Genomic DNA, 26,873 nt, shown 5'->3' with positions numbered 1-26,873 from the left:
AGCTGACACACACAATTTTTTTTTTCTTAATTTATCCTTCGCGGAATATTCATCGCAGAACGACAAGACTAACCATGGAAAAAAATATGGCTTTTTCAACCTAACAGCATCGTTAGAATATGAAACGAAACTGTGACCTCTTTCATTTTAATGAAAGACTAAAGTCGAATAATGCGTTAATTTATACTAACTAATAAAATTTCCAAGAATTTGGAGCCATGTAGCGATTGACGTATGTCGTGTGGAGTCTTAAATTGATAGTCTGTGGCTATAACGGCCAAGTGTGAAAATATTCTACATAAATAAAGTGATATTAGAAGGCAATGTATGCTAATAAAATGTATACGAAAGTATTTTTACTGCGAAGAACCATTTGCATTTCAAATTAAATTCTGAATCATTTTTTGAAAGTCTTATCGTCTTAATAGTCTGTGTTTATAGAATTAAATCAGTTTTTATTTAAATACTATTTCGTTTCTGTCAAATCTACACTCTTTGCATGTTTCTGTGATTAGATAAATCAAGTTATAATAAATTCATAAGATAGGTTGAATTACTCCTTTAAAAAAGATAATGATTTCCTTTGTAATCATATATTTTTCTTCAGTTTCTTTTATATATTTTTTTTGTTTTTAACTAAGAAGTTATGGTTGGAGAGCTAAGAATTGATTAATTAGAAAGATTATTGTATTTTTTAAATAATAATCTGCAAGCCAAATTTCATAACGTTTTTCAAGGCATTTTCGTGGAGAAGTCTGAAAAAAATATTCAATTTCGACTTTGCATTTTTATTTATTTTGAGGAAATCGAAAAAACCACCAAAAAAACCTGATGAACTCAAAGTTGGTTGACTTTTGCATCTTGTGGTTTAATATTATCACAAATAGTCACCCCTATCAGCTCCTAACGAGAATAGGTCGAATAGCTATTATATATACAATACATATTAACAAATGATCATGTTTATATAGAATAAGATGACATATATCACAAATAAATGGTTTTACAATGCTATACGGACCCCTAAATGACCACTAACCGAACATCCGGTTTTAGGTTGAATTACCTCACGACATCGCTAACAATTCTTCGAATCTCTGAGAGTTAAAAGTAAAAATTGCTTAGATAATATTTACGTATAGATTTGTGTAAGTTTATTTATAATGGTAGAATATTTTAGTAAAATCTACACTAAAACTAACAATATTGGTCATACAATCGGTATGGTATTTATGTAATTTTTACATTGCATGAAAAGGGTAAAGATTTAAAATCGATGTTCGTCAAAAATATGATTAGAATACAGAATCTGCAATACTATGCACAGATAGCACTTTTACTTAGATACTGCATAATTTAAATTTCGAACATTCTACGACACTTAAGGCAAAACTACGCCCGTACTATTGACATCAAATTAAAAAAAAACTACGCCCGTTGCCAGAAAATCGGAAAACACCTATTCGATTAAACATGTTTTGGGGTGATCGTGCCCATAAAAATAAAAATAATGTCGTGCACACGAATATGTATTTAGCACTTATACAGTTTAAAACCCGATAAAGGCTTAAATTTCTCATTATTAAAACATTAACGGTTACGTTATCTATTTTTATTGTATTTGCAATGAGCTTATCCGTATATAAACTTGTATTAATACGAAATGTATATAATTTACAGTTCTACAATAATATTACGTAACGATTACGCGTATCACTAAAGCTTTTTTTTATAGAACAGGGGAGAGCTCGGATATTATCAATATTTAATTATTTATTTTAATTTAATTATTCAATGTTGGAAGAATGATTGGAAGTTAATCAGAAATGTACTACAGTGAAACCTGGTTAAGTGAGAAATCAAGGGACCTGCAATGTCGTTTCACTTATAGAGGTATTCCACTTACCCAGTGTCTCAGATATACAGGTTTAAATAAATATCAATAAATATATTAATATAAATAAATATATTGGTAGGAATATGCTACTTTTGACAAAAAAATAAAAATAAATCAGTGGCGCTACAACCTCTTTTTAGGTCTTGGCCTCAGATTTCTGAATCTGTTTCATGATCGTATTTAAATCTAATAGGCAAGTAGGTGATCAGTCTCCAGTACCTGACAAACGTCGGCGACTTTTTCGGTCTAAGACATGTCGGTTTGCTCACGATGTTTTCCTTCACCGATCGAGCAAATGTTAAATGCGCACATAGAAAGAAAGTCCATTGGTGCACAGCAGGGGATCGAACCTAAGACTATGAGATGATGACGTATAAGAGTCACACGCTGAAGCCACTAGGCCAACACTGTTCAATATACTACTTTTGACAGCTGTGCGTTTATCTCGAAAATTCAAATAGCAGTGAAAAATAATTAATCTTTATAGTGTTAATGAGATTAAAGTTACGCTTTCATGCGCTAGTGTACTAGTAGTATGCGTGAGTATAAGAAACATCTAAATTTAAAAAATCTACTACATACTTGTTCCCATCGTAACCCTTACGTAATTCATGAATTATCATAATTAATGTGTTCTTTTTCTTTATATATTTATTTGTTTACGTTTATCTGAACTTACTAAATTGTATTTTTCCTTAATAATACACCTGGTAGAGATCGCTCAAAAGGGTCGGCTGTTGCACTCATAATTTGTAAATATTTTCAATGTGTGTCAAATAAATAAAATATATGTCGTTTATTAATTTAGGTAAATAGTTTTTAAGCTAACTAAAAGTATTATACATTTTTATTCCTATATGTAATCGTTGCTTAATAAGATTTGTGAACCTTTAAGATTTGTTTTTTTTCCAGTGACCTTTTTTATTAATACGTTCTATGTTTGAATTTAAAGTAAGTGGAATACTACTAACCAAATAGGTTTTATTTACTTTCCACTAGGGCCTACCGTTATCAGATAAACTATTAATAATGGGAAATACACATTATTAATATCTCATATCTTGCAAAACATAACTCGGGTTTCTCGACCCAATAAAGGTCACACGACATCGCTAAGTGTACACGTGTTTCTATATTTGCCTAACACAATTAAATAGAAATGCAACTGTTAAATAAAATTACTGAATATAAATAAATGTAAAAGTGTTGTAGTTGAATAGAATTATAAAGTATTAATAAATAAATTCATGAAGTAATCCAATATAACATAACTGTCAAACGTCAGATGGTGCGGCTTTTATTAGGATTATCTGTTATTTGGTACTTTTATATTTTTAATGCCGAATCTTGCTAAAAATGTAGGTCAATCAAGCCACCACAGGTCCGGATCTCTCACTATAAATGGGTCTAATTTATACTGCATTCAGATTAGGTAACAATTTATACACAACTAAAACCACATGAAAACACAGCCAGATTTGTCGTAATTCAATCAATAACTTGCAAAATTAAGACTTAAATCAGCTATTTTACTTTCGTTACACATATAAATATAATCCTAATGAAACGATAAAGTTATTAAGATATATCGTAGTATTGATAAACAAAACCGTATCGAAATAATCCTCCGTATCCTTATTTTTATCATTTACGTCAAAAATTGCATATAATCACAAGAATTATACATATATTGCCGAGATGCGAACCATGTAGGTTTAATACGAATAGTGAATTAACAGTGAGGCTACGAAGGCAATAAAAGGCATAAATCACATACGAAGTCATAGGTACTAGTAAATATAAATCTATTTTATCCAGATCTGAGATTATCTCTGGGAATTCATATTGATGTCACGATATGGTATTCAAGGAATTAAGTTGTAAACAAGGAAAATGCAAGCAATAATCGACGTTATTATTGGTAAGCCCAACATTATCACATGTATCAAAATAGGAACATTCTCGAAGGTCACTTGTTTTGTATGCAAAACCATCGCAAAGTAAAGAATAGTGGCTGATGTATCAGATAGAATATTTATTCTTTTCATTGCAACGTTAAATTATTTAAAAAATATAAAACCAAATTAATACTGCAACAATTCCCATGTGTTTTCTTTTCTAACATATAAATAAATAACATTCCTTCCTACATTATCAGGAGACACTATTTCATTTAAGAAAAACAAACTTTATATTATAATATTTTTTGAAACGGTTATGTAATTTTCAATAAAGCACGATTTTCCTTAATCGATCTAGCGAGTAAACCATGCCGATAACAATCATCTGTTATTGAATAGACGCCAAGGATATTAAGACGAATATCCTTAGAGTTATTAAAGATGTATTTATAGATTTGAATTAACCACATTTTATGTTTTTATACGAATATGAATACCAGACTTTACTCAAGAATTGCATTGTTTTAATGACTCAGTTACTACAGCTCAAAAAAAGTCCCAAGGATGTTTTTTTTTGTTAAGTGATACCGCCGCCCATGGACACTCTCAATGCCAGATGGCTCGCGAGTGCGTTGTCGGCCTTTTAAGAATTGATACGCTCTTTTCTTGAAGGACCAGTGTAAGTCGAATTGGTTCGGAAATACTTCAGTGAACATAGAGATTGAGAACATAGCAAAAATAGTAAAATGAAATCCATAATAGTCTATATACAGACTATTATGGATTTCATTTATATATATATATATATACTTTTGAGTTATATAACTTATACGAATACGATACAATAAATACCTAGCTTATTTCTATCAAATAAAGATGGGTTTTTGATTAACACCTAGCTGGTGAAAGTCCGAAAATGTATTCTTGGTACAGTTAACTTTACATTTCTTGTTGATATAAAAATAGTACCTATTGTCGATCACAAACCGTGACAAATTGAAGATTTATTAACTGGCGGGTCGGCTTTGTGCCGGCTTTGAGCGGAAAAACAAAGCGAAATAAGTACAATTTTACAGAAATCCGCGATTTTTTAGAAAATATTGTTTTTTGTTCGCGGAATTGCATCGCCCACGCGGCTGCAAAGATAAAATACAATATTTTTGAAGCGTTCATTACGAAAATACATTCGTATTACGAATTGACTTTTAAGTCAATTGTACTTCATAAAGCTCTAACATTTGACAGCTATTAAATATAAAAGTATATATAGCAACGACTGGTCATACGCATAAAAGTTTTGTAATAAACATCATTTAACAATTTCAGGCTAATTGTGGGTATAAAGTATATGGATTAGCTGATAACTTTCCATTCCTTGACCTAAATGCTATGTACTTAAAAATTAAGCATACATTATCTTAATTAGCAAGCTATCGTTGAAGGACTACCGATATAATTTCTTTACAATAATCGTAAAGATAATATTTCAATATTACTATTATAAAGTACTACTAAAGTTTTTGCCGCGCACCACCACTTTGTGGAACCAGCTGCCCACTGAAGTATGTCCGTACCAATTCGATTTAGGGTCCTTCAAGAAGCGTACAAATTCTTAAAAGGCCGGCAATGCACTCGCGGGCATCGAGAGTGTCCGCCCGGCGGTATCACTTAACATCAGGTGAGCCTCCTGCCCGTTTGCCCCCTTTTCTATATAAAAACAACTACAGCACGTACCACAATAAAGCAACGTATGCGGAGATAGACAAAGCACATACCCACAAAAAAGCAAAGACAAAAGGTTAAAAAAAAAATATCGAACAGGTATCCAGACTGCACACGCAGTAGCCAGCCTACGAGATGAAGATGACATTTATCACAGAAGAGGAGCATCACCTAAAATATCCATTAAAACAGTCTAAATTTGCATAGTTACCAACTCTCAGTATATACATATATTTAACCAATAACTTTACAATATATGCAATCTTATAAATTAATAGTGAAAGCGTAATAAACATTATAATTGAAAAATCTGTTCATTTAACTATTGGCCAGTTCAGGAAGTTATAAAGAATCTAACCGAATTTGTTCCGGAACAACCGAATCGGGTATCGACTTCCGTTGAACCGTATAAACTAGACAGATTGCTAAATAGTTGCTATTGTACTTATACAATAGTAGAGATAGCGGCTTAGGGTAAATTTATATACAAGTAAATGCAATACGTTTTCGAGTCGAAAGTTAATCCAAAGCATTTGATTCTTAAATCGAATAAACCATTGTATTTTTGTTTATCCTTAAAAAACTTGATAGAAAATATTATGCGGAAACCGTTTTAGTACCAAATTCCAGTGTCAGACAAAAGACTAATCTTGTTTTTAGTTGCAAAATCAAGTTCTTACATTGTAGATTTCGTGTATAAAAAAATATTCTATTTTTCGCATCGTACCTGTTATGTTAATGCCGAAGAAATCAAATTATTTTATTAGATGGAAGAATTCTAGTAGATGGCAATAATTAATAATGTGTTTGATTTGCATTTAAATATTTGAAACAACCGTCTACGCTTATTTGAAATCACAAGAAAACAATTAAGAAAAGGCATCAAGTTAATGCTTAGAACATCAAGATGAGCGAGAGAAAGTCTGTACAGGAAAAGGGTTTGGGTTTAAATTACCGAATAAGCATATGTACTATATAATATGTGAACTCTGTTATAATGCGATGTTAATGACCTCTCGGATTAATGCACGATATTTTTTGGTCATCGACTACTGTTATATTTCTATACAAGGTTACGTTAATTCTGCTTAGATGAAAAATACCGCACACAACAGTTATACCATTGATATTTCATTATATATGTCAGCTATCCTTAATGGTGTGTAAACAAATCGAGGCATACCATGTCCAAAACTTAAAGGTGAATATGATTCCAGCGTTCCTTTCCACAGAAAGCACTCAGAAAATATACAGTCTTAGTTTTAATTTTACTGTATTTATCCATTGAAAACAAATTCAGAAAATGTTTTTTTAGTATTTTTATATAATTATCTACTCGTATATAAGTAAATTAATAATGAACTTCTTTCGTATTAAAAACTGTTAAGTTGAATATAAACACTGTATATATAGTCAATTATTAAAACCATTACTACAAATATACCGTATTTAGTTACATTTAGGTTAAACATTAAAATGTTCTGAAATTTAACTAGTTTAAGTAAATGGGAAAGTTAATTAATAACACTTTCGTATAATTGAAAAGTCATAAAATATATGATTACGTACGTACTTAAGTGAAGGTTCATTTAAAATAACGGACTTTGGGCCAGTTACCTGGACCAGAAAGTGGCAGGTACATTCTCCCACGACGCGAGTTCTACACATTGTTAAAACTGTTTATAACTAGTTGCTTGCTATCGTATTTGGGAACTCACACGGTTTTTATTTCATTATATTACTATTATTTATTGTGAGTGATAAACATAATGTATGACTTTAAGTAATGCTATTATTGTTTCACTGCATTGTTAAAGCAATATTTGATCGAATGCGACAAATAGAAATTCTTAGCACAGAATTTCTAGTTGTTTATTATATTATATATAATATTACAGATCAGCGGAAAAATTCTTCAGATATGTAACGAAGTAAGATACAACGCTCATTAACAAAGCATTTTCTAAGCAATAGCTTAATTAAATAATTGTAAATCCTACTATGCATATTCTAAGTTAGTTCTCAATGGAGTGAAACAACTTAACTATACAGGAGTAAAAGGTTTAAATATGCCTCTGAAAGCAACTGAACGATATTAGGTTAAATTGTACAACGATTTGACTGATCCCTTTTAATATATTGGAGCATATATAGATTAGTGAGGTAATTCTGACCGATTACGTACCTCGGCCTAGATCTTAAGCGGAACGCACGGCACGGTTGTGACCAACAAAATTATGTCATGCCATTTCAACATCCGCCTGTGTTCTTCTAGGTGAAGTAGCCAGGGTTTATTATAAGGAATATTTATTTCTTTATTGTATGTAAAGTGCAATAAACCATAGACAGTTTGAAGTTCCTTGTTAGCAAGTTGGTGAGCATACTTTCCAATATTAGTCCTAACGATACGCGTGTCTCATGTCAATGTATCGATTGTTAGAGAAGCTGGGACGACAAGCGATACACAACACTAGACATGGGTAACGTCAACTACTGCTGTCTGTATCACTGTATCATGGGCTGAGAGTATTATATCATCTACTATAAAGTAAACATTTTCATTTTAGTTTAGGATTTTCGATAACTTCGCGACATCAACATCCAAAAAAATTAAAAGCAACACATAGTTTTAACAGCATTTAAGGCAATTAAACTATGGTATTTTAAGTATAATTATCAATAAAAAAAAACATCTTTAATTCAAAAATATCTATATTCATCAATAATTTCTTTAAACGTTCTTAAATTGTTACTTTAAAAGTGAAACCTCAATAAAAAGTTTCGATTGTTTATATTTCCTCTCTCCAAACTCCACTAAACTTAATTTTATAGAATTTAAGAAGTGTTGCAATTGTAACTAATAATAAAAATATGTCGTGAATGTCTTTCAAAAAGAAAACAATCAAATAATGCTAGATTCAAAAACTATCAAATCAATCTTTGTTAGTCGATTAATGTGATCACTATTAAATTTCAGTTGTATAAAAATCTGTTTCATACATCAAAAGTCTTCATTCTGCGATGAACCCTCTATACTGATTGCCCTATTAGCCCGTATTCTCCATGATGTGGGCCGGGTTGTTCAGGATTACGTGGGTGGGACTTAGTTAAGATAACTCGATGTCAGAAAATGATCTGGTCCATCTAGAAGCAACCTGTAAGGTGCGGACTGAGCTCAAATTCCGGATTGTTACGAGGCTAAGGGCCTGTTTCACAATGTCCGGATAAGTTCCAAATAAGCTATTTATTACTTATTGGTAGGATAAATAGTATTTTTGAGTTTCACGACTGTCAGATAGTGCTATACGTCATGAAATGCGAAGTATCTTATTGGGAACTTTTATCTTACAAATGTGTTGCATAGCTATTTGGCACTTTAACCATACATTGTGAAACAGGCCCTAAATGAAGCATCCGATGTGGATGGCATTCTGTTATTATAAACATAGACTTTTGTTGTAAGGTTAGTTACTATTTTTTGTCATATTAATTTAGGTATCGTATAACGCCCGAACCCAACAATTAATCCACAATCTCAGATCAGACCGTGACAGTCGATCGATCTCCTATCTGCATCCCAATAACCAAACCCTACGAACACCATTCATTTTTGGCGACGGATAGAATGCAATCTCTTTGCTGTTTACCCTCATATTTGATAATCAATATGAACCAAATAAAGTAAATAAAACCGTACAAATAATATTTAAATATGTTTATGATTAAAACAGATCAAATAGCTTTTAATTATTTAAAAAACTGGTGGAAGTTAAAATCGGTGGAAGTGAATTCTGTAATTTTTATGAATTATATTAAAACCTCTGGCTGTTCTTATTCGTAATAATTCGCGAATTTGTTAATTAGTGTCGTTTATTTATAACCACATGACACGATTATGTTAAGGATAAAACAATGAAAAGTTAATGTATCGGTTTATTGAACATTATTTTAAATATTTATTACTTTAGAGAAACCTTTACAAAAAGGTTACAGATTTTATTAAAACGTTTATCAATAATATTATGTTGTTTCAATTTTATATAAAAACAACACAATATTATAGTACAATTTAAATCATTTAATTTTTCCATATTTGATATACTCCCGTCTTTCTTAAAATTAAAATGATTTGAACAAAACATATTTTCTAGTTATTTAACGTGCATGTAGCCGTGACGTCAATTGCATTTTTAAGTTAATGTTTGGTTTTGTGGAATCTTAGGTATTTCAATACATATTAAAATGGTTGTTTATTTTTCACTTACGCGAAGGTTTTTTTGATACCATGTTCTAGAATCTAGTCAATCGCAATAAGCATTTTTAAATAAGTTTTATGAGAAAAATACTTTGCCTTGAAGATTTGACATAAGCAACTGTTGTAAAAAGTTATCTACTTAATATGTAATTTATTTATTCACACTTCGTTGTATAAAAGAAAAAAAAACAAATAACACAATATATAAAAGTTAGAAAGGATGTAACGAGCGGCCTTATCGCTAACAAGCGATCTCTTCCAGACAACCCTAGTAAGGGAAAAATTAAAAAAGAAATATGATGAGATATTTTCGGGTTTTTCCTTATACTTGAACTTAAAAGTATTTTGCACTTTTTTTCTTGGTAGTAAATTTTTCTCACCTCATTTTATATTCCGCTATCTTCCTTTTGGGAAAAAACTAATATTGAGAATTTAATTTTATGAAATTGACAGTGGTGAGTGGGCACAAAATTACCCGCCATGTTCTACTTACAATCCTAGCCACAGACTAGATATAGTTGAAACAAAAAAGCGCTGTGTACCATAGACAAAAAACACGAATCAATTATGTTTTTAATGATACCAACACACAAATTTGGGATTAATGTCAGATAATCTTGTTAAGTACTTGAAAGACACTTCTTAAAAGCATTATGTATCTGCAGTGACATTGCACCTGTCACTTCCTCCCGCACGCGTGTACCGTCCCGTTGTTCATGAATCATTAAAATCGTTTCATTGAGTTATGAATCATTAAAAGTATTACGGTATATACCAGAATAAAGGAAGTTGTCGACTTAAATTGCTTTGATTTCAACAGATAAAACGATTTGTTAGTCCATAATATATATGCCAAAGCAAGCTTTATACTATATTTTTTTTAGAAATATTTATAATGGCAATTTTTAGTTACTAAAAACCCGGCTCAGAGTATTGTTCTTCTTGGACTGTCTAAAACTCGGTATTTTATTATTATGTCATTCGAATTAGAAAAATATGTTTGGTAACGAAAAAGCTGTATGTACTCTACGACCGACAAAAAGTAGTACACTACATAATATAAAGTGGAAATCACGTTTGGCATACCATATATTTATTCTACTATGTCGCAAGCATTCATGCGTTGCTATTGCACTGGCATTTGGAGCCTGATTTCTAGACTACAATCGATTCCGGGAAATCGATTTTCATATTTACATTATTCGCTTCATAATCGAGTTACTTCAACAGCGGCTTTATGATTTTAATTGAATCAAACGCTCAAGTAGCGAAGTAATTAACTCAGTAGAATAGGGTTTTAACATTTGCGTTTTGAAAATAAAATAATATTTAATGTCGAGATCATAATTAACTTAATACGGAAATCAGACTGATTTTAAATAACTTTGAAAACGAAAAATAAGTCAAGAGAAATCTTACTTAATCTAACATTAAAAAAAAATTAATTTTTAATATAATTCAAATTTGCAAATGATATCGCCAAGAAACCGTATCTACGTAACATCAAAGATGTCACAGAGTCCTAAATGAAGTGAATCATAAAGTATAGTGTAATTTATATTTTATCTACAGTCTCAATGATGATCAGATATTATCGTTTTTATGACATTTCAAGGTTGTTTTTCGTAATGGCCGATTATCCAAAATGTATTTTATTTATTATTGATATGACATCCGATAGCACTTATCTTACATTAATTAGATATAAATAATTATGTGTCAAAGTGTTTCAATATATAATAAAAAAAATCCTAACTTCACACAAATAACCACAGACCAAAGCAGGCAAAATGGCGGATTATTAAAATGTGATAAATAAAATCGTTTCCTATTATTTTAAATACTTAATAATATTCAATACAATTTGCCGATTGAAACATTCTAAAACAACATAAATCTCGAACACAAAATACAAATATACGTAGATTTTTACGTAATGAATATCTGCTTATCTAATAGCAAATGTGCTATCATATAATTTGATCCTCATTTGTTATCTTTCGGGAAAACCTAATTGCATTATATTATCACAGATATCTCCGGAAATACCTCAAGACTTCCGTTTTATATTTCTTGGGATACCCAAAATTAGTTGGTTTATAAGAAATAGTACAAATGCCGTTTGTGTTTTTAATGTCGATACATACATTCTTGGTAATAATCTTTGCTCATAGGCACAGTTCAACCTATAACTATCACTAGTTAGTGATAGTTAAAAATATTTTCTAACAAGATTTTAAAAATCGTTTTACATAATTAATGTAGATCTTACTACGGTTGAAGACCCGTCCGCGTTGTATGGTTTCCCTCATTCCTACAGTATGAGTATAATGTTTTCTGAGTTCAACCCATGGAGGTAAATACGGTTATGAAGGATCGAATTGTAGCAGTAAAATCTATTATGAATAACAGAATGAAATGTGTAAAATAAAAAATCTATCTACTCGTATATATATATATAGCTTATATAAGAAAAAATAATATGAATCATAGTTTTCGAAAAACAAATGCACGAGTAAATTTTCTGTTAAAATTTGAATTTGGAATTCCCAACCCTTGAGGTGATATTTGAGGTCATAGTAGCCACAAAACGTCAATTTCATATGTAAGAACTTAATATCATATTTTCGTATCGTTAAGCAATGAAAAGCGAGTGTTATTTACTTGAATGCTCCCCAAGTAGGTGATCAGCGAGAAGGATTTCAATTCAGATAAGCGAATATATGCCACTAGGCGACCACTTATTATTCAGTGGATTGGATACTGGTATAAAAACATAAAGAAATTTATTTATAAACGAAAGTACTAGAAATCAATTACTTGAATATATCATTTTAGACACGGTGTTAAATACTTAAAATTACAAAGCGCTTTTGAATTTTAATAATTTTAAAAGAAATGTGACCTTCCGACACAAGTGTACACAAGTGTTTTCAAACCAGTTCCCTAGCATTTTCTATATTCGATATTAACAAAAAAATGCAATAAAATTCAGTATCACCTTGGTAAGTAAGTTCGTTTCGCATTTAAAGCGAATTTATGTGAAAATTTTTATGGAAACGTATCGAAGCGATCACAAGGCTGTGCTGATAAGCCACACGTGGAATTCAAGCAATTTATACTATGTTTGTTGCGTAACTACAATAATTAGACATAGAAATTTTCTTTGTTTTTTTCTACTTAATTATTTCTAGTAACTACGGAAAATTTAAACAAAAAGTAGTATTAAAAAAACTAATTTGCTACGTTTTTGGCTTAAGAGTTCTATGTTATGAGATAATTTTTCAGCGTTCTATGTCTGAAACAAGCCGTCGATATTTACTCACGATGTTTTCGGCAAACTAGCGAGTGCGGGCATAGAAAGAAACATACATCGTAATGCTGATAAATATTCTTCTTATGAACGTTCTTTCCCGATTTTTATTATTTTTTGTTATATATAATGTCACACGACCACTTTTTAAAGTCCATGAGGTATGTAATCGGAAATTGCACTATTGAAAGTATTTATTTACGTAGGTAATAGGAGGCAAACGGGCAGGAGGCTCATCTGATGTTAAGTGATACCGCCGCCCATGGACACTGACATTGCCAGAAGGCTCTCAGATGCGTTGTCGGTCTTTCAAGAATTGGTACGCTTTTTTCTTAACGATCCTAAGTCTAATTGGTTCCACATAGTGGTGGAGCGCGGCAATATCTTGGAAAACGCTCGGTTGTGGAACGACGGACATTTTCTATGAGCCCTCTAATTTTCTCCTTTTTAAGTATCTCTGAATATTAGATCTTTACAAGATCATGAAGTAAATATATAAAATAATATTGTATATTTATAATGGGTGCGGTAGGTAGCATGCTATCACTTTTACTTGTTACAAAGTTGTCTAGAGTCGGAATTCTCGATATGATCATGCTCGTGTGCGACTGATAGAAAGTTGCTCTACCAAAACGTTTATTCACATTAACTTCATAATTACATTAGCAAATTTATGTTATAACTCTTTGTATTTTATTTTATTAAGTATAATTTAATTGTACCTTTCTCATTGGGCATTTTAATTAATTAAAATTAATGGTGAAATCTTTAACATAAAAAGTTAGCTTGCAAGTAATAAAAATGTATTTATACCTACGTATATCTACGAGTATATAATCTATATTTCTATGTATTTAGTATATATGTTTATCATAAAAGATATGATAAAGGAAAATCAGTTTCCAAACCAGCTATACGCTTCCTGCATACCTTTAAAACGGGTTCGAGAAACGGAAACTAATTGTGTGAGGAAAATAAACTTATCCAAAATAGCTAATTTAGATAGCAATAAAAACAACTCTAGTTTATCTTATAAGGAAAATGGAAAACAATTGTTATTGGTAGGAAAAACAGACGATTTCATCGCAAATTTTCCACGTATTTTAAAATTAGTATGTAGATAGTTGCATAAATAAAAAAAAAAAACAAATTTACATACTTTTCATTACACTCAATCTGCCAAGTAAGGTAAGAGGTAGGTACGTGATCTAGGTCTGATGCTCGCAATAAGTGCAATGTCCGATTACCTCGGGAACTTTCAAAGGGATCATGTAACATTTTAATTACTATTCAGCGTGAGAACTCCGCAATAACACCACCACGGGCGAGTCCAATAGGATATCGCTTCACCAATTTTTTACTGATACTGTAAATGGAAAAACCATTTCAAATTTTATTGGCAATAGCAATACTAAACTGATTTTGTCAGTAGATCTTTTCAATTCTATATGAAAACTGTCAGTGATAAAAAAATTCAGCGCTATCAAATATTTTTACGGCTGAAATTTAAACTTTGTCTGATTAGTTATCTTTAAATTTCTCTTTCTATAATGCATTACAGAAAAAACATATATAGAATATAAACAATGCATTGCAAAATATACATATTTTATTTTATTTTAATATATCATAGTAATCAAAACCAATTCCTATGTACCATATGAATTTAAACTTCTTATTTTTTTTTAGTTACAGTTTAATTCAACGTCTAATTTTTTAATATCTTGTCTCTTGCCACATAGTTAAATAATTGTATGTGAAGACAATGTACTCCCAGAAGGAAAGTTGGGTAATGCACAACACTTATTTACTAAAATAAGTAATAAATAATCAGTCAATAACTATCTTTTAGAAAACACCATATAAAATACTTTCTATTATTAATTTGAATAATTTCTTTACAAACAAAAAGAATACTAATATTCTAAACTATTATAGACCATTATAGAGACTCGTAAAATGACAGCCCACATCCGCGATTAAATTAAATATTAATATTGTTATTTAATACGAATAGGACTAGGTGGGGCCTCATTTTATATTCGATGACCTTCAAGTTGTCTAAATCACCTTTATTTCTTTTTATCCAAAGGTCATGGGTCGCGATTATCAGAGGACGTAAGAGAAAATATCTTCACCGCAATGGTTGTGTAATTTGTTGATAAGTAACTATGTAATTGTTGTTATGTCATCTTAATTAGTGTATTATTGGATTACGATATAAATAAATAAATTTTTAATTGGCCCAAATTGTTATAAATATGTATCTCACTTAAAGATTAGTAGGATGAACAAAATTTTTTTTTTTCAAAAAATTAATATTGTATGGCCTATCAAAATTTTAAAAATATATTTAAATGGACTTAAAAATGTTATGGCTTTGAACGAAGGCGACCATAAACTTAAGAATACTTGAAGAGAGAAAGTAAAAACTTAAATAAACTTTATACCTAAAACAATACTAATAACTTATTATTGTAAATGTCTCATATTAGTTAACTGATTTATCTCGCAGTTTCTATGTTATGAAATGTGATAGAAATCTTCTTGGGTTTAATGAAAGTTTCACAACTTAGTACAACAGCGGTGAGATAACGTTTAATACTTCGATAAGTCTCTGTAATCGATTTTTTTTTTAATATAGAACAGGGTGCAAACGGGCAGGAGGCTCACCTGATGTTTAGTGATACCGCCACCCATGGACACTCAATGCCAGAGGGCTCGGGAGTGCCGGCCTTTTAAAAATTTGTACACTCTTTTCTTGAAGGACCCTAAGTCGAATTGGTTCGGAAATACTTCGGTGGGCAGCTGGTTCCAAAAAGTGGTGGTGCGCGGCAAAAACTTCCTTGAAAAACGCGCAGTTGTGTAACGGCGGACGTCGAGGTGATACGGGTGGAATTTCTATATTTATAAATTTTTTATAAAATACAAGTCAAAATTTATTAAATCTGTAGACATCATAAATAATTGTCTGGTAAAATGTCAAATTACATAAACCAAAGTATTTACAGACGTTACAAAACAATATAAAATACCATTACAAAATTTCAATCTCTACAAGTAATAAGGACTGCGGTGTGGAAGCTAGGTATGAAAGACAATTTTTCAATTAAATTGTCGGTGACAATATGTTACGTACTAGCTAATGTAAGAAGATATCATTTCCTACCAATAATACATTTAACTTTAGGCTTACTTGGTAATTTATTAATAATAATAATTTTCATATGTAGCATCATTACTCGGATGAAAACAAGTCAAAGTAATATTTGGCTGTAGTTTCACATGATCAAGATAACAGTCTTGGATCATGTTGTAAAACCTCTCAGCAATAAACTAAAAATATATCCTGGACTTTTCAGCAGGATTCTGCACCCTCTCGGCAATTGACGTTCTGGACTTTATAAGAGCTGAAGACTGGCCCTCATCTAGCGCAGACCTCAACCCTTTAGACTTCAAATTTTGGTCAGTTTTGAAGGGCTAAAAAAAAGGATTTTCATGTGTAACAGAACTTATGGCAGGACTAGATACATATAGAAAAGTAGGTGGTAAAGTTTCCGTGCCTGACTCAAGTTTTAAATTTTTGGGTTTAAGACATGCTGCTAAAGTTATTGCGCATAAAAGCGCAATAGGATACTGCCGGGATTTGAATACACGATGCCATGAGGTCTTAGACGCCAGGTCAACACTACTTACACATACTATTTATTTATATGTATTTATTTACGCTATGCTACAACGCTTTAATATGATTATGATAAAATAATTTCAGATGTTGATTTTATCAGCACAGAATAATAAAATTTTCCATGAGACCAAGTTTTCTGTACTATAGCTATGTATGGCGCCCCAAAAACAGTTAAAGTAAACCAAATAGGTATGCAATGTGTCATTAGCCGTGTCGAGAAAAATGTGCCGCTAGACAGTGCTAATGAAGAATGACAATTATTTAGTCTCTGAATTCGTGGCGTCGGTGAGAGGAATGTAAAGTAGCAACACTGCCCCGCGCCTTTCACGTGAAACGAAACGAGAGCCGGGGTTGCAACGCTTAAAAAAGAAACTTGCTCTGGATACATTATTCATTATTTGTATAATTTCTAAATGTCACTTGATATGTTGAATTTGATTTGAAGCCATTAATCTTGTAAGGTCAAATACTTGTTTTTGGAATATTAATTACGGAAAATGGCGGTTTAGTAGATTGAATAGAAAAATGATTGCTGCCCTTAGTCATTCGGTGCGCAACCATGGTTTTATTACCCTGGGAAATCTATCTTGACATTTGATAGAGGTCACTCTGACATTAATAAAAAAAAATGTGTGCGTGTACTAGTGTACACACGTAAGAAGTGAAAATTCTTTATTTTCTTTATTTTTCGAAAAATGATACTATATGCAACTTTACAGAAATTGGTAAAGTAAAGTTTAATTAGAGAATTTTTAAGTAAATAAAAAAAACTAAATATAAGTTCTAAAATAAGTATATTATATATTTTTGTAAATTAATGAACTAATTTTTACACAATTAAAATCACAATTTCATTAATTGTAATGGAATTATTACTATCATTGTTATTACACATTTTTGTTATTAATGCCTTTGAATGTCTTCGAATTAACCGTGGTAAATGTGACGCGTAACCGAAAAATGTGACGGTAAATTTTTTCTAACGCCGATATAAAAGTTTCGCTTCAAAAATATTTTTTAACTTCTTACTGTATGAAGCCGAATATTGAAATTCCAGTTTTTAGATTATTCGTAACAGCAGTATCAAATTGTAATTTTGGATATCTTAGTTGTATTAAGATAAAATATAAGATAAATGTGTGTAAGATTGTGCAGTATTTTGTTGCGAAGAACGTTTCTTCAAGTTTCAACAAAATAGATGTTATTGGGTTCAGATAGCGGCATTTTATTTGCAGATGGAAGTAACTAATGATGATGAAGTATTACTGGTTTTGACATTCCGATTTATTTTGTATTTGCTAGCGCTTTATTTAGACGCACGCATACTTATGCTACTTTGATTAGAGGTAATTTTAAAATATACAGGCTATTAATTATATACGATAAAATAATGTTTAAATTACGTATGTCCCGTTCGGCAACAATGTCCTATTGCACTTGTATCAACACATTTGTTTTTGAAACTACACCAATACATCGTGAATGACGCAATGGCCGATTATACATATTTATTACTTATGTAATATTCTCATTGTTAAATAAAACAAACAAAATCGTGATATGTAGTGTCTTTATCGTTGATTTAAAAGGTTAAAGGAAAACTTTTTCGGTTTAAGGTAATAATTACAGAATATAGTGATAAAAAAAATTGTATTTAAATGTAGAATCTGTGGTTGATATGAATTGTTTGTAAAAATGGATGACTAAAAGGTCTATGTTACCAGGTCATAAAATAAAATAAACAAAATTGTAAAAATGGCGGGCTAGTCGATTGTCCATGGGGTTAAGATTATGTAATGTTAGAGCCAAAAGAAAAAAAAGATTATGTAACCTAGAATTTATTAGACAAAATAATGGTCGGCGAGGGGAAGAATAATAGAATGCAGTATGAATATTGTTTTTTCTAATTTTTATGCTGATCTGATATATGTGATATTAAAATGAATCATTTTACAAGGATATTGAAAACTTTTATATTTAGCGGGTATTTCTATTTATATATTATCTCAGAAATAAATTAAGTAAATATATGTACTTCTTTTATTTAACCTGATTTATTTAGAGCTAGATAGATAGCTTCGTTTTGTTTTTTTCTTGTTTCGTAATTCTAACATTTTAAAGTTATTAGTACTGACAACTAGCTCCGTCAAGCTGGAACCCGCTTTAGAAAAAACTTGATTTTTCTAAATTTACTTTTATCTACAAACGATGCTAGTAAATGTAGGAAACTTTATTTTTTTGTAGTATCATTAATTGCGCCGAAAAAATAATTCATACCGCGCAAAGCAGGAAATATTACAAATAATTCGATAAAAAACTTTGAAACGGGTGCTAAATTGTTTGTAGTTTATTGTAGTGACAAAAAAAAATTTTTTTTACCCCACTTTATTAAAAACTACAGAATAGATGCTAAAATAACGGAACTATGCAAAAAAAAGACACCGACTCAAAAACTACAAACGATGCTCATAAATGTATTATACTTTATTTTTTTGTAGTATCATTAATTGCGCCGAAAAAATAATTAATACCGCGCAAAGCAGGAAATATTACAAATAATTCGATAAAAAACTTTGAAACGGGTGCTAAATTGTTTGTAGTTTATTGTAGTGACAAAAAAAAAATTTTTTACCCCACTTTATTCAAAACTACGGAATAGATGCTAAAATAACGGAACTATGCAAAAAAAAAAGACACCGACTCAAAAACTACAAACGATGCTAGTAAATGTAGTAAACTTTATTTTTTTGAAGTATCATTAATTGCGCTGAAAAAATAATTCATACCGCGCAAAGCAGGAAATATTACAAATAATTCGATAAAAAACTTTGAAACGGATGCTAAATTGTTTGTAGTTTATTGTAGTAACAAAAAAATTTTACTTTGTTTTATATTATTTTAAAGGATCGCAAGAATTCTACAATAGAGAGATTTTAAATCATCAAATAACACTTATTCCGAAACTACAAACGATACAGATGATTGTACCTGAAATCAGTTGTTTGTAGTGACTGTCGAGCTCTTATTAGTGACGAGAGGCGAACAGAATCAAGTGTTCAATAAGTCAATACACCTAGGACAATAATGAGCCTTAGATTCCATATCATTTGTAATTTAAAATAAAATAAAAATATTCACATATATATATATATGTGAATAATATAATATATGTTCACTTCAGTAGATTACAATATAGCGAAAAAAGATGCGTTAAATTGCAATCATAATGATACGGTTCACAATCTATCGATAGATTACAATCTTACTGGATAGATTGTAATATAACGATGTTTACAATCTTACGGTGACATATATATATATATACTAGCGGATCCGACAGACTTTGTCCTGTCTATACGTCTTTAATTTGACAATTTCAAACTTTTTTTAATAAGCTAAAACATTCTGGACCATTTTGATGAAAATTATTATTCAAATGTTATGACAATATCTAACGATCCAGCACATGGTCTACAATAACACAATGATAACAAAACTTTTTTTTAATTTGATCGCATCGCTAACTGTCGGGACAGACTAAAATTAAAATTCGAATATTATTTAAAATTTGACAGTGCGATGGTAGCGCCGTCTGTCGGATCCAATGTAAAACATTCCAAAATCAACAACTACTAATTAATTAAAAAAACATTGTCCAGCGGACAAAATTGTGAATCTAAACCATTCTCGAATCTCCACGAACACACACAAAAAATTTCATCAAAATTGGTCCAGTCGTTTAGGAGGAGTTCAGTCACATACACACGCACACAAGAAATATATATATTATGATATATATGTGAATATTTTTATTTTATTTTAAATTACAAATGATATAGAATCTAAGGCTCATTATTGTCCTAGGTGTATTGACTTATTGAACATTTGAATCTGTTCGCCTCTCGTCACTAATAAGAGCTCGACAGTCACTACAAACAACTGATTTCAGCTACAATCATCTGTATCGTTTGTAGTTTCGGAATAAGTGTTATTTAATGATTTAAAATCTCTCTATTGTAGAATTCTTGCGATCCTTTAAAATAATATAAAACAAAGTAAAAATTTTTTGTTACTACAATAAACTACAAACAATTTAGCACCCGTTTCAAAGTTTTTTATCGAATTATTTGTAATATTTCCTGCTTTGCGCGGTATGAATTATTTTTTCGGCGCAATTAATGATACTTCAAAAAAATAAAGTTTACTACATTTACTAGCATCGTTTGTAGTTTTTGAGTCGGTGTCTTTTTTTGCATAGGTTCGTTATTTTAGCATCTATTCCGTAGTTTTTAATAAAGTGGGGTAAAAAAAAAATTTTTTTTGTCACTACAACAAACTACAAACAATTTAGCACCCGTTTCAAAGTTTTTTATCGAATTATTTGTAAAATTTCCTGCTTTGCGCGGTATTAATTATTTTTTCGGCGCAATTAATGATACTACAAAAAAATAAAGTTTCCTACATTTACTAGCATCGTTTGTAGTTTTTGAGTCGGTGTCTTTTTTTTTGCAAAGTTCCGTTATTTTAGCATCTATTCCGTAGTTTTGAATAAAGTGGGGTAAAAAAATTTTTTTTTGTCACTACAATAAACTACAAACAATTTAGCACCCGTTTCAAAGTTTTTTATCGAATTATTTGTAATATTTCCTGCTTTGCGCGGTATGAATTATTTTTTCGGCGCAATTAATGATACTACAAAAAAATAAAGTTTACTACATTTACTAGCATCGTTTGTAGTTTTTGAGTCGGTGTCTTTTTTTGCATAGTTCCGTTATTTTAGCATCTATTCCGTAGTTTTTAAAAAAGTGGGGTAAAAAATTTTTTTTTTGTCACTACAATAAACTACAAACAATTTAGCACCCGTTTCAAAGTTTTTTTATCGAATTATTTGTAATATTTCCTGCTTTGCGCGGTATTAATTATTTTTTCGGCGCAATTAATGATACTACAAAAAAATAAAGTTTACTACATTTACTAGCATCGTTTGTAGTTTTTGAGTCGGTGTCTTTTTTTGCATAGTTCCGTTATTTTAGCATCTATTCCGTAGTTTTTAAAAAAGTGGGGTAAAAAATTTTTTTTTGTCACTACAATAAACTACAAACAATTTAGCACCCGTTTCAAAGTTTTTTATCGAATTATTTGTAATATTTCCTGCTTTGCGCGGTATTAATTATTTTTTCGGCGCAATTAATGATACTACAAAAAAATAAAGTATACTACAGTTATGAGCATCGTTTGTAGTTTTTGAGTCGGTGTCTTTTTTTTGCATAGTTCCGTTATTTTAGCATCTATTCCGTAGTTTTTAATAAAGTGGGGTAAAAAAAATTTTTTTTTCTCACTACAATAAACTACAAACAATTTAGCACCCGTTTCAAAGTTTTTTATCGAATTATTTGTAATATTTCCTGCTTTGCGCGGTATTAATTATTTTTTCGGCGCAATTAATGATACTACAAAAAAATAAAGTATACTACATTTATGAGCATCGTTTGTGGTTTTTGAGTCGGTGTCTTTCTTTTGCATAGTTCCGTTATTTTAGCATCTATTCTGTAGTTTTTAATAAAGTGGGGTAAAAAAAAATTTTTTTTTGTCACTACAATAAACTACAAACAATTTAGCACCCGTTTCAAAGTTTTTTATCGAATTATTTGTAATATTTCCTGCTTTGCGCGGTATTAATTATTTTTTCGGCGCAATTAATGATACTACAAAAAAATAAAGTATATTACATTTATGAGCATCGTTTGTAGTTTTTGAGTCGGTGTCTTTCTTTTGCATAGTTCCGTTATTTTAGCATCTATTCTGTAGTTTTTAATAAAGTGGGGTAAAAAAAAATTTTTTTTGTCACTACAATAAACTACAAACAATTTAGCACCCGTTTCAAAGTTTTTTATCGAATTATTTGTAATATTTCCTGCTTTGCGCGGTATGAATTATTTTTTCGGCGCAATTAATGATACTACAAAAAAATAAAGTTTACTACATTTACTAGCATCGTTTGTAGATAAAAGTAAATTTAGAAAAATCAAGTTTTTTCTAAAGCGGGTTCCAGCTTGACGGAGCTCTGACAACTGCCATTTATCCTTAATCCTTTGGAACAAGAGAGGTATTCGAAAAGGAAATTCAATTACCATTATAACAATCCAATGTGAGAATGCTTCAGTTATGTTACGATAACTGTAGGAAATACTTGAATACCGGAAGAAAGGCCAGCTAAATATTAAGTGTTATTACATATTTCGCTTAGCTAATCATTATTTACTTGTCCGAATGAGTTTAATCAGTTTTAACGATTGTAATAAAAGTTCTACATCTTGACCAAAGCTAAGAATATTCATATAATTAGAATAAATAATGACTTGGCGATTAAAAAGAGTGGCGGAGAGTGTATTGCCAGTTCTTCTCTTCCGTTCTATGCCCTTGATTTGAGAACTGGCAGTAAATGTAAAATTAGAATAATTTAATGAATATTTCTTTTTTTTTGACGTTCATAAGTGTGCATTATGTTACCTATATGAATAAATGATTTTTGTTTGTTTGTTAATACGAATTTGAAAACATAGATTTTTCACATATGATCTTTATAATAAAGGATTACATGACTATATTATGTTTGTCCTATCTTCTGAGAACATTGGAGATAATTAATTAATTACAATTTTATGTATCTATCAACTAATAGCATTTTCGAGGGATAACTAATTAAATTATCATTACCATAAAACATACTGAGAAATGCCCCAAAAGTAAAAAAATAAATTAAAATGCAAATTTGGTTAAAACATCCTAATTTATATAAACAAGTGACTCCCACGAGCATTTGATAATTTATTAAATAATAATAAAATATCTCGTATTTAGGTGTACGTATTGGTATTTTGCATAAACGAACCCGACATAAGTCGATGAGAGGAGATAGGCTTCATGCTTTCTATACGCGTAAATTATAAACTTATTATAAACTACGACGTAGGTTTATTTTTCATGTACCCAGTTAGCGCCGCACCACGACACTCTACACTCCCCCAGGAGAGGAATCAATTTACTCAGCAAATTGAACGTCAAAGGCTTGTGAATTTATTGTATAGTTTACATGTCAATAAATTTAATAAATCCAAGAGATCTTGGTTCAACGCACGGTCGTCGCACCACGGTGTACCGTTTGAGACCATGTTATATGACCAAATAGAAAAACCCTATGCTAGTAAGAACTCACTTCGCAAAACTTACTACCTCATTTAGCTGGGTTATACCAGTGACGTCAGGCATAACCAAGAACCGGTTACAGGTGCTCCCTAATAGCAGACTCAATGACCTCTTCCCCAAAATTTTGGACATAGTAAACAAAACATACCTATACGCAACTATAGTAACTCTGGTTTTGTATGTGCAAGTATCAAAAACAAAAGCTTTTGTAATTATAAACATTTATCTAAAAACGATGATATACAATTTTAACAAAATAATATAGAAAAAACTTAAAACCTTTTAAAAATTTAACTAGTTTATTTAAACTCGCGTACACGCAAGGCATTCAAGGCATCGAACCTATATCCAGCCAGGCATACGGGCATTTTAAGACCTTCTTCAATCCTAGTTTACATTTAACAATTCCCATGTATGCAGAGCACTTAAAACCACATTCTTATGGGAAGATCAAATTAACCTGAGCCAGTTTTAAGAGCGGATGGGTAACCGGTTGATACACCTAGGATTCAATATTCTTTTTGATTGATAGCACCAGAAATTTCTGGAAAGTTTAGTGAAAAGGATTACCTTATGTTTAATTTGTATAATAAAAATAGGTGTATGAAAATAAATTCTATTTAGTTCAACGGATAGAAACGGTATATTATTTTCATATCTCAATTGCTGAGGGCTAAGGCGAAATAAGTTTTATTTAAAACAATTAGGCTTATATCTGGAAGAGATATACTATTTGTGTTGCGTGTTTCATTAATATTTTTCAGTTGATTATTTTAGTTATAGGAATCTCATCCAGGTCCCATCCAAGGGTTATACGTTATATGCGCCATGCACACTATACATATTTTTTATAATGTAAATCACTTTATATGAGTTTGTTCTAGAACATGACCTTATCAGTTTCGTATATACATATATTTAACATTTATTTCAAGACGTCGTTTGAATAAATTTGAAATTACCAATCAACCTGTTACCCTGTATATAATAATACCTACATATAGAATTTTATTAAAATTCGTGTTATTTTTTTACGATCAAAGTCGGGATGATAAGATATGGTGATCATATCAGTTACGTTATCTAACAGCAACTTAGAAATAAATAAAAATAAAAGGAATTAATGTGTTAGTGGCTCCGATTGCGACAATAGTCCTGTCATAAACATTCCTTTTAAATACCCACCTGACTTTCAGGAATTAGTCGTTCTATGGTATAATTTGGAACTGAAGTTTAAATGTATACAATTGAGTGAACTTTATACCTGCTACTGTGCTTTGTATGATACCTAATTACAGTTTTCCTGTCACATTAACTTTTAACCAAGTTTATCACTGTTGCTTTTAAATGTGGGTAGGTCACGAGAATATATATATATATATAGTAGTATTAATTCATTTCAAAAAGTATGTTTCAATATGATTGTACATACTGAATGTTGATAAACAATTTATAACACTCACAATCGTTGAGTAATAAAACCAACAACTTATCTACTTGCTATGCAAAATGAATTTCGTAATAAATAACAATATATACCCGGTTACTGTATAAATAATCGGGATTAATTATATTTCATTAGTAAATTTAAAACTGCTTGTAAACGGTAATAAAGTCCAGTTTTACTGGTTATTTCAGTCGCTTTCTCAGGAGCATCTCATCTCACGTGTTACCATCTCAGATAAGAAGATAAGAAGGTCGTACTCACCGGGTCGATGTCCGCGTCCCAGACATCCTTTAGGTCGTTGGAGATATCGAAGTAGCAACTCTCCATGTCGGGGCCAGGTTTCAAGCCGCCGACTTGCACTTCACAAACTTCCACAAGCAGTTCAGTAGTTTCTCGAGGGGAACTCAGAAAGTATTGAACTTCACTGTATCACTTGTTTACGTTTCACTGTTGGCCATTTGTTGCTTGTTTGTGAGAATAATTTTCACTTATCGCGAGCGTGTGTTTGAGTGGCGCAGACACGTTATCTCGGCCGCAGTTGACGAGCGAATGGGCCGCGGGCGCGGCTGCCGGCTCCCCGCGTTCATTCATAAAGGGGGTAAAAAACTATATAACGTAGGACTCGGGGATGCCCGATTGTATGAAAATATTTGCTTTAGCCTGTTGATTCATACGCATTCATTTTTGTTACTGATGCTTTACGAGTTAATTATTTGAAAAGTAGGTCTTTAATTTCAAATTTATTGCAACTGAGATTTTTCCTACTAAAGTGATATTTTACGAATAACGTAGTACATACAGTAGTTTTGATACGTAAGTGAAGGACAAATAAATTCTGATTTCATAAATGAATTTAAAAATGTGACAAGTTACAGCAGTCTCTTTATTTGTTTTTTCACGACTATTATATACGACTTTTATTTTAAATTTCTCATATAATGAACACTTTATTAACATTACAAAAGATATAATGTTTTATATATGAATATGCAATCTGACTGTTACGAGCACACGAGTAAATAAAACACAAAACTATTAAATGGGAATGTTTTATTACTAAATTTCAATATATGTCTACAAACATGATTAAGGTATGTTTTATTAAAAATTGCACTTATCGATACATTTATCGTAAATATAATACAAATTATTTCCAATAATAAACCCTAAAAATGATTAACAGTCCGTATTTATTTTATATGATAATATATGATAAAAAATTATCAATTATGTGAATACAAATATTTATAGGTAACTAAATATACAATTTAACGATGACTACACATGTTCTACTTTTGAAAATCATATTACCTACAATTACAGCCAAGTAGTATAAATTTATTTTCAGCTTATTTTAAAGAGAATATTCATAAATGTATAAAAATAATTCGAGTTTAAATAAAATAGTTTTTTTTTTATCTTCTAGCCTGCTTTACTATACGAA

General features: G+C 30.6%; 1 protein-coding gene across 1 annotated transcript in view; it reads right to left on the bottom strand.

Annotated features, from left to right (window-relative positions):
• Nucleotides 1-26,000, bottom strand: part of LOC110994496 (cyclic AMP response element-binding protein A) — a 79,126-nt gene extending 53,126 nt beyond the window's left edge. The window contains exon 1 of the mRNA XM_022261163.2: nucleotides 25,691-26,000. Coding sequence (XP_022116855.1) covers nucleotides 25,691-25,756 — 66 coding nt within the window. The 5' untranslated portion in view covers nucleotides 25,757-26,000. The remainder of the gene's footprint in view (nucleotides 1-25,690) is intronic.
• Nucleotides 26,001-26,873: the final 873 nt, after the last annotated feature.

The sequence above is a fragment of the Pieris rapae genome, chromosome 18 (assembly GCF_905147795.1).
Source record: "Pieris rapae chromosome 18, ilPieRapa1.1, whole genome shotgun sequence".
NCBI lineage: Eukaryota > Metazoa > Arthropoda > Insecta > Lepidoptera > Pieridae > Pieris > Pieris rapae.
The sequence above is the reverse complement of the archived record's forward strand: the minus strand, read 5'-3'. Positions and strand labels throughout refer to the sequence as shown.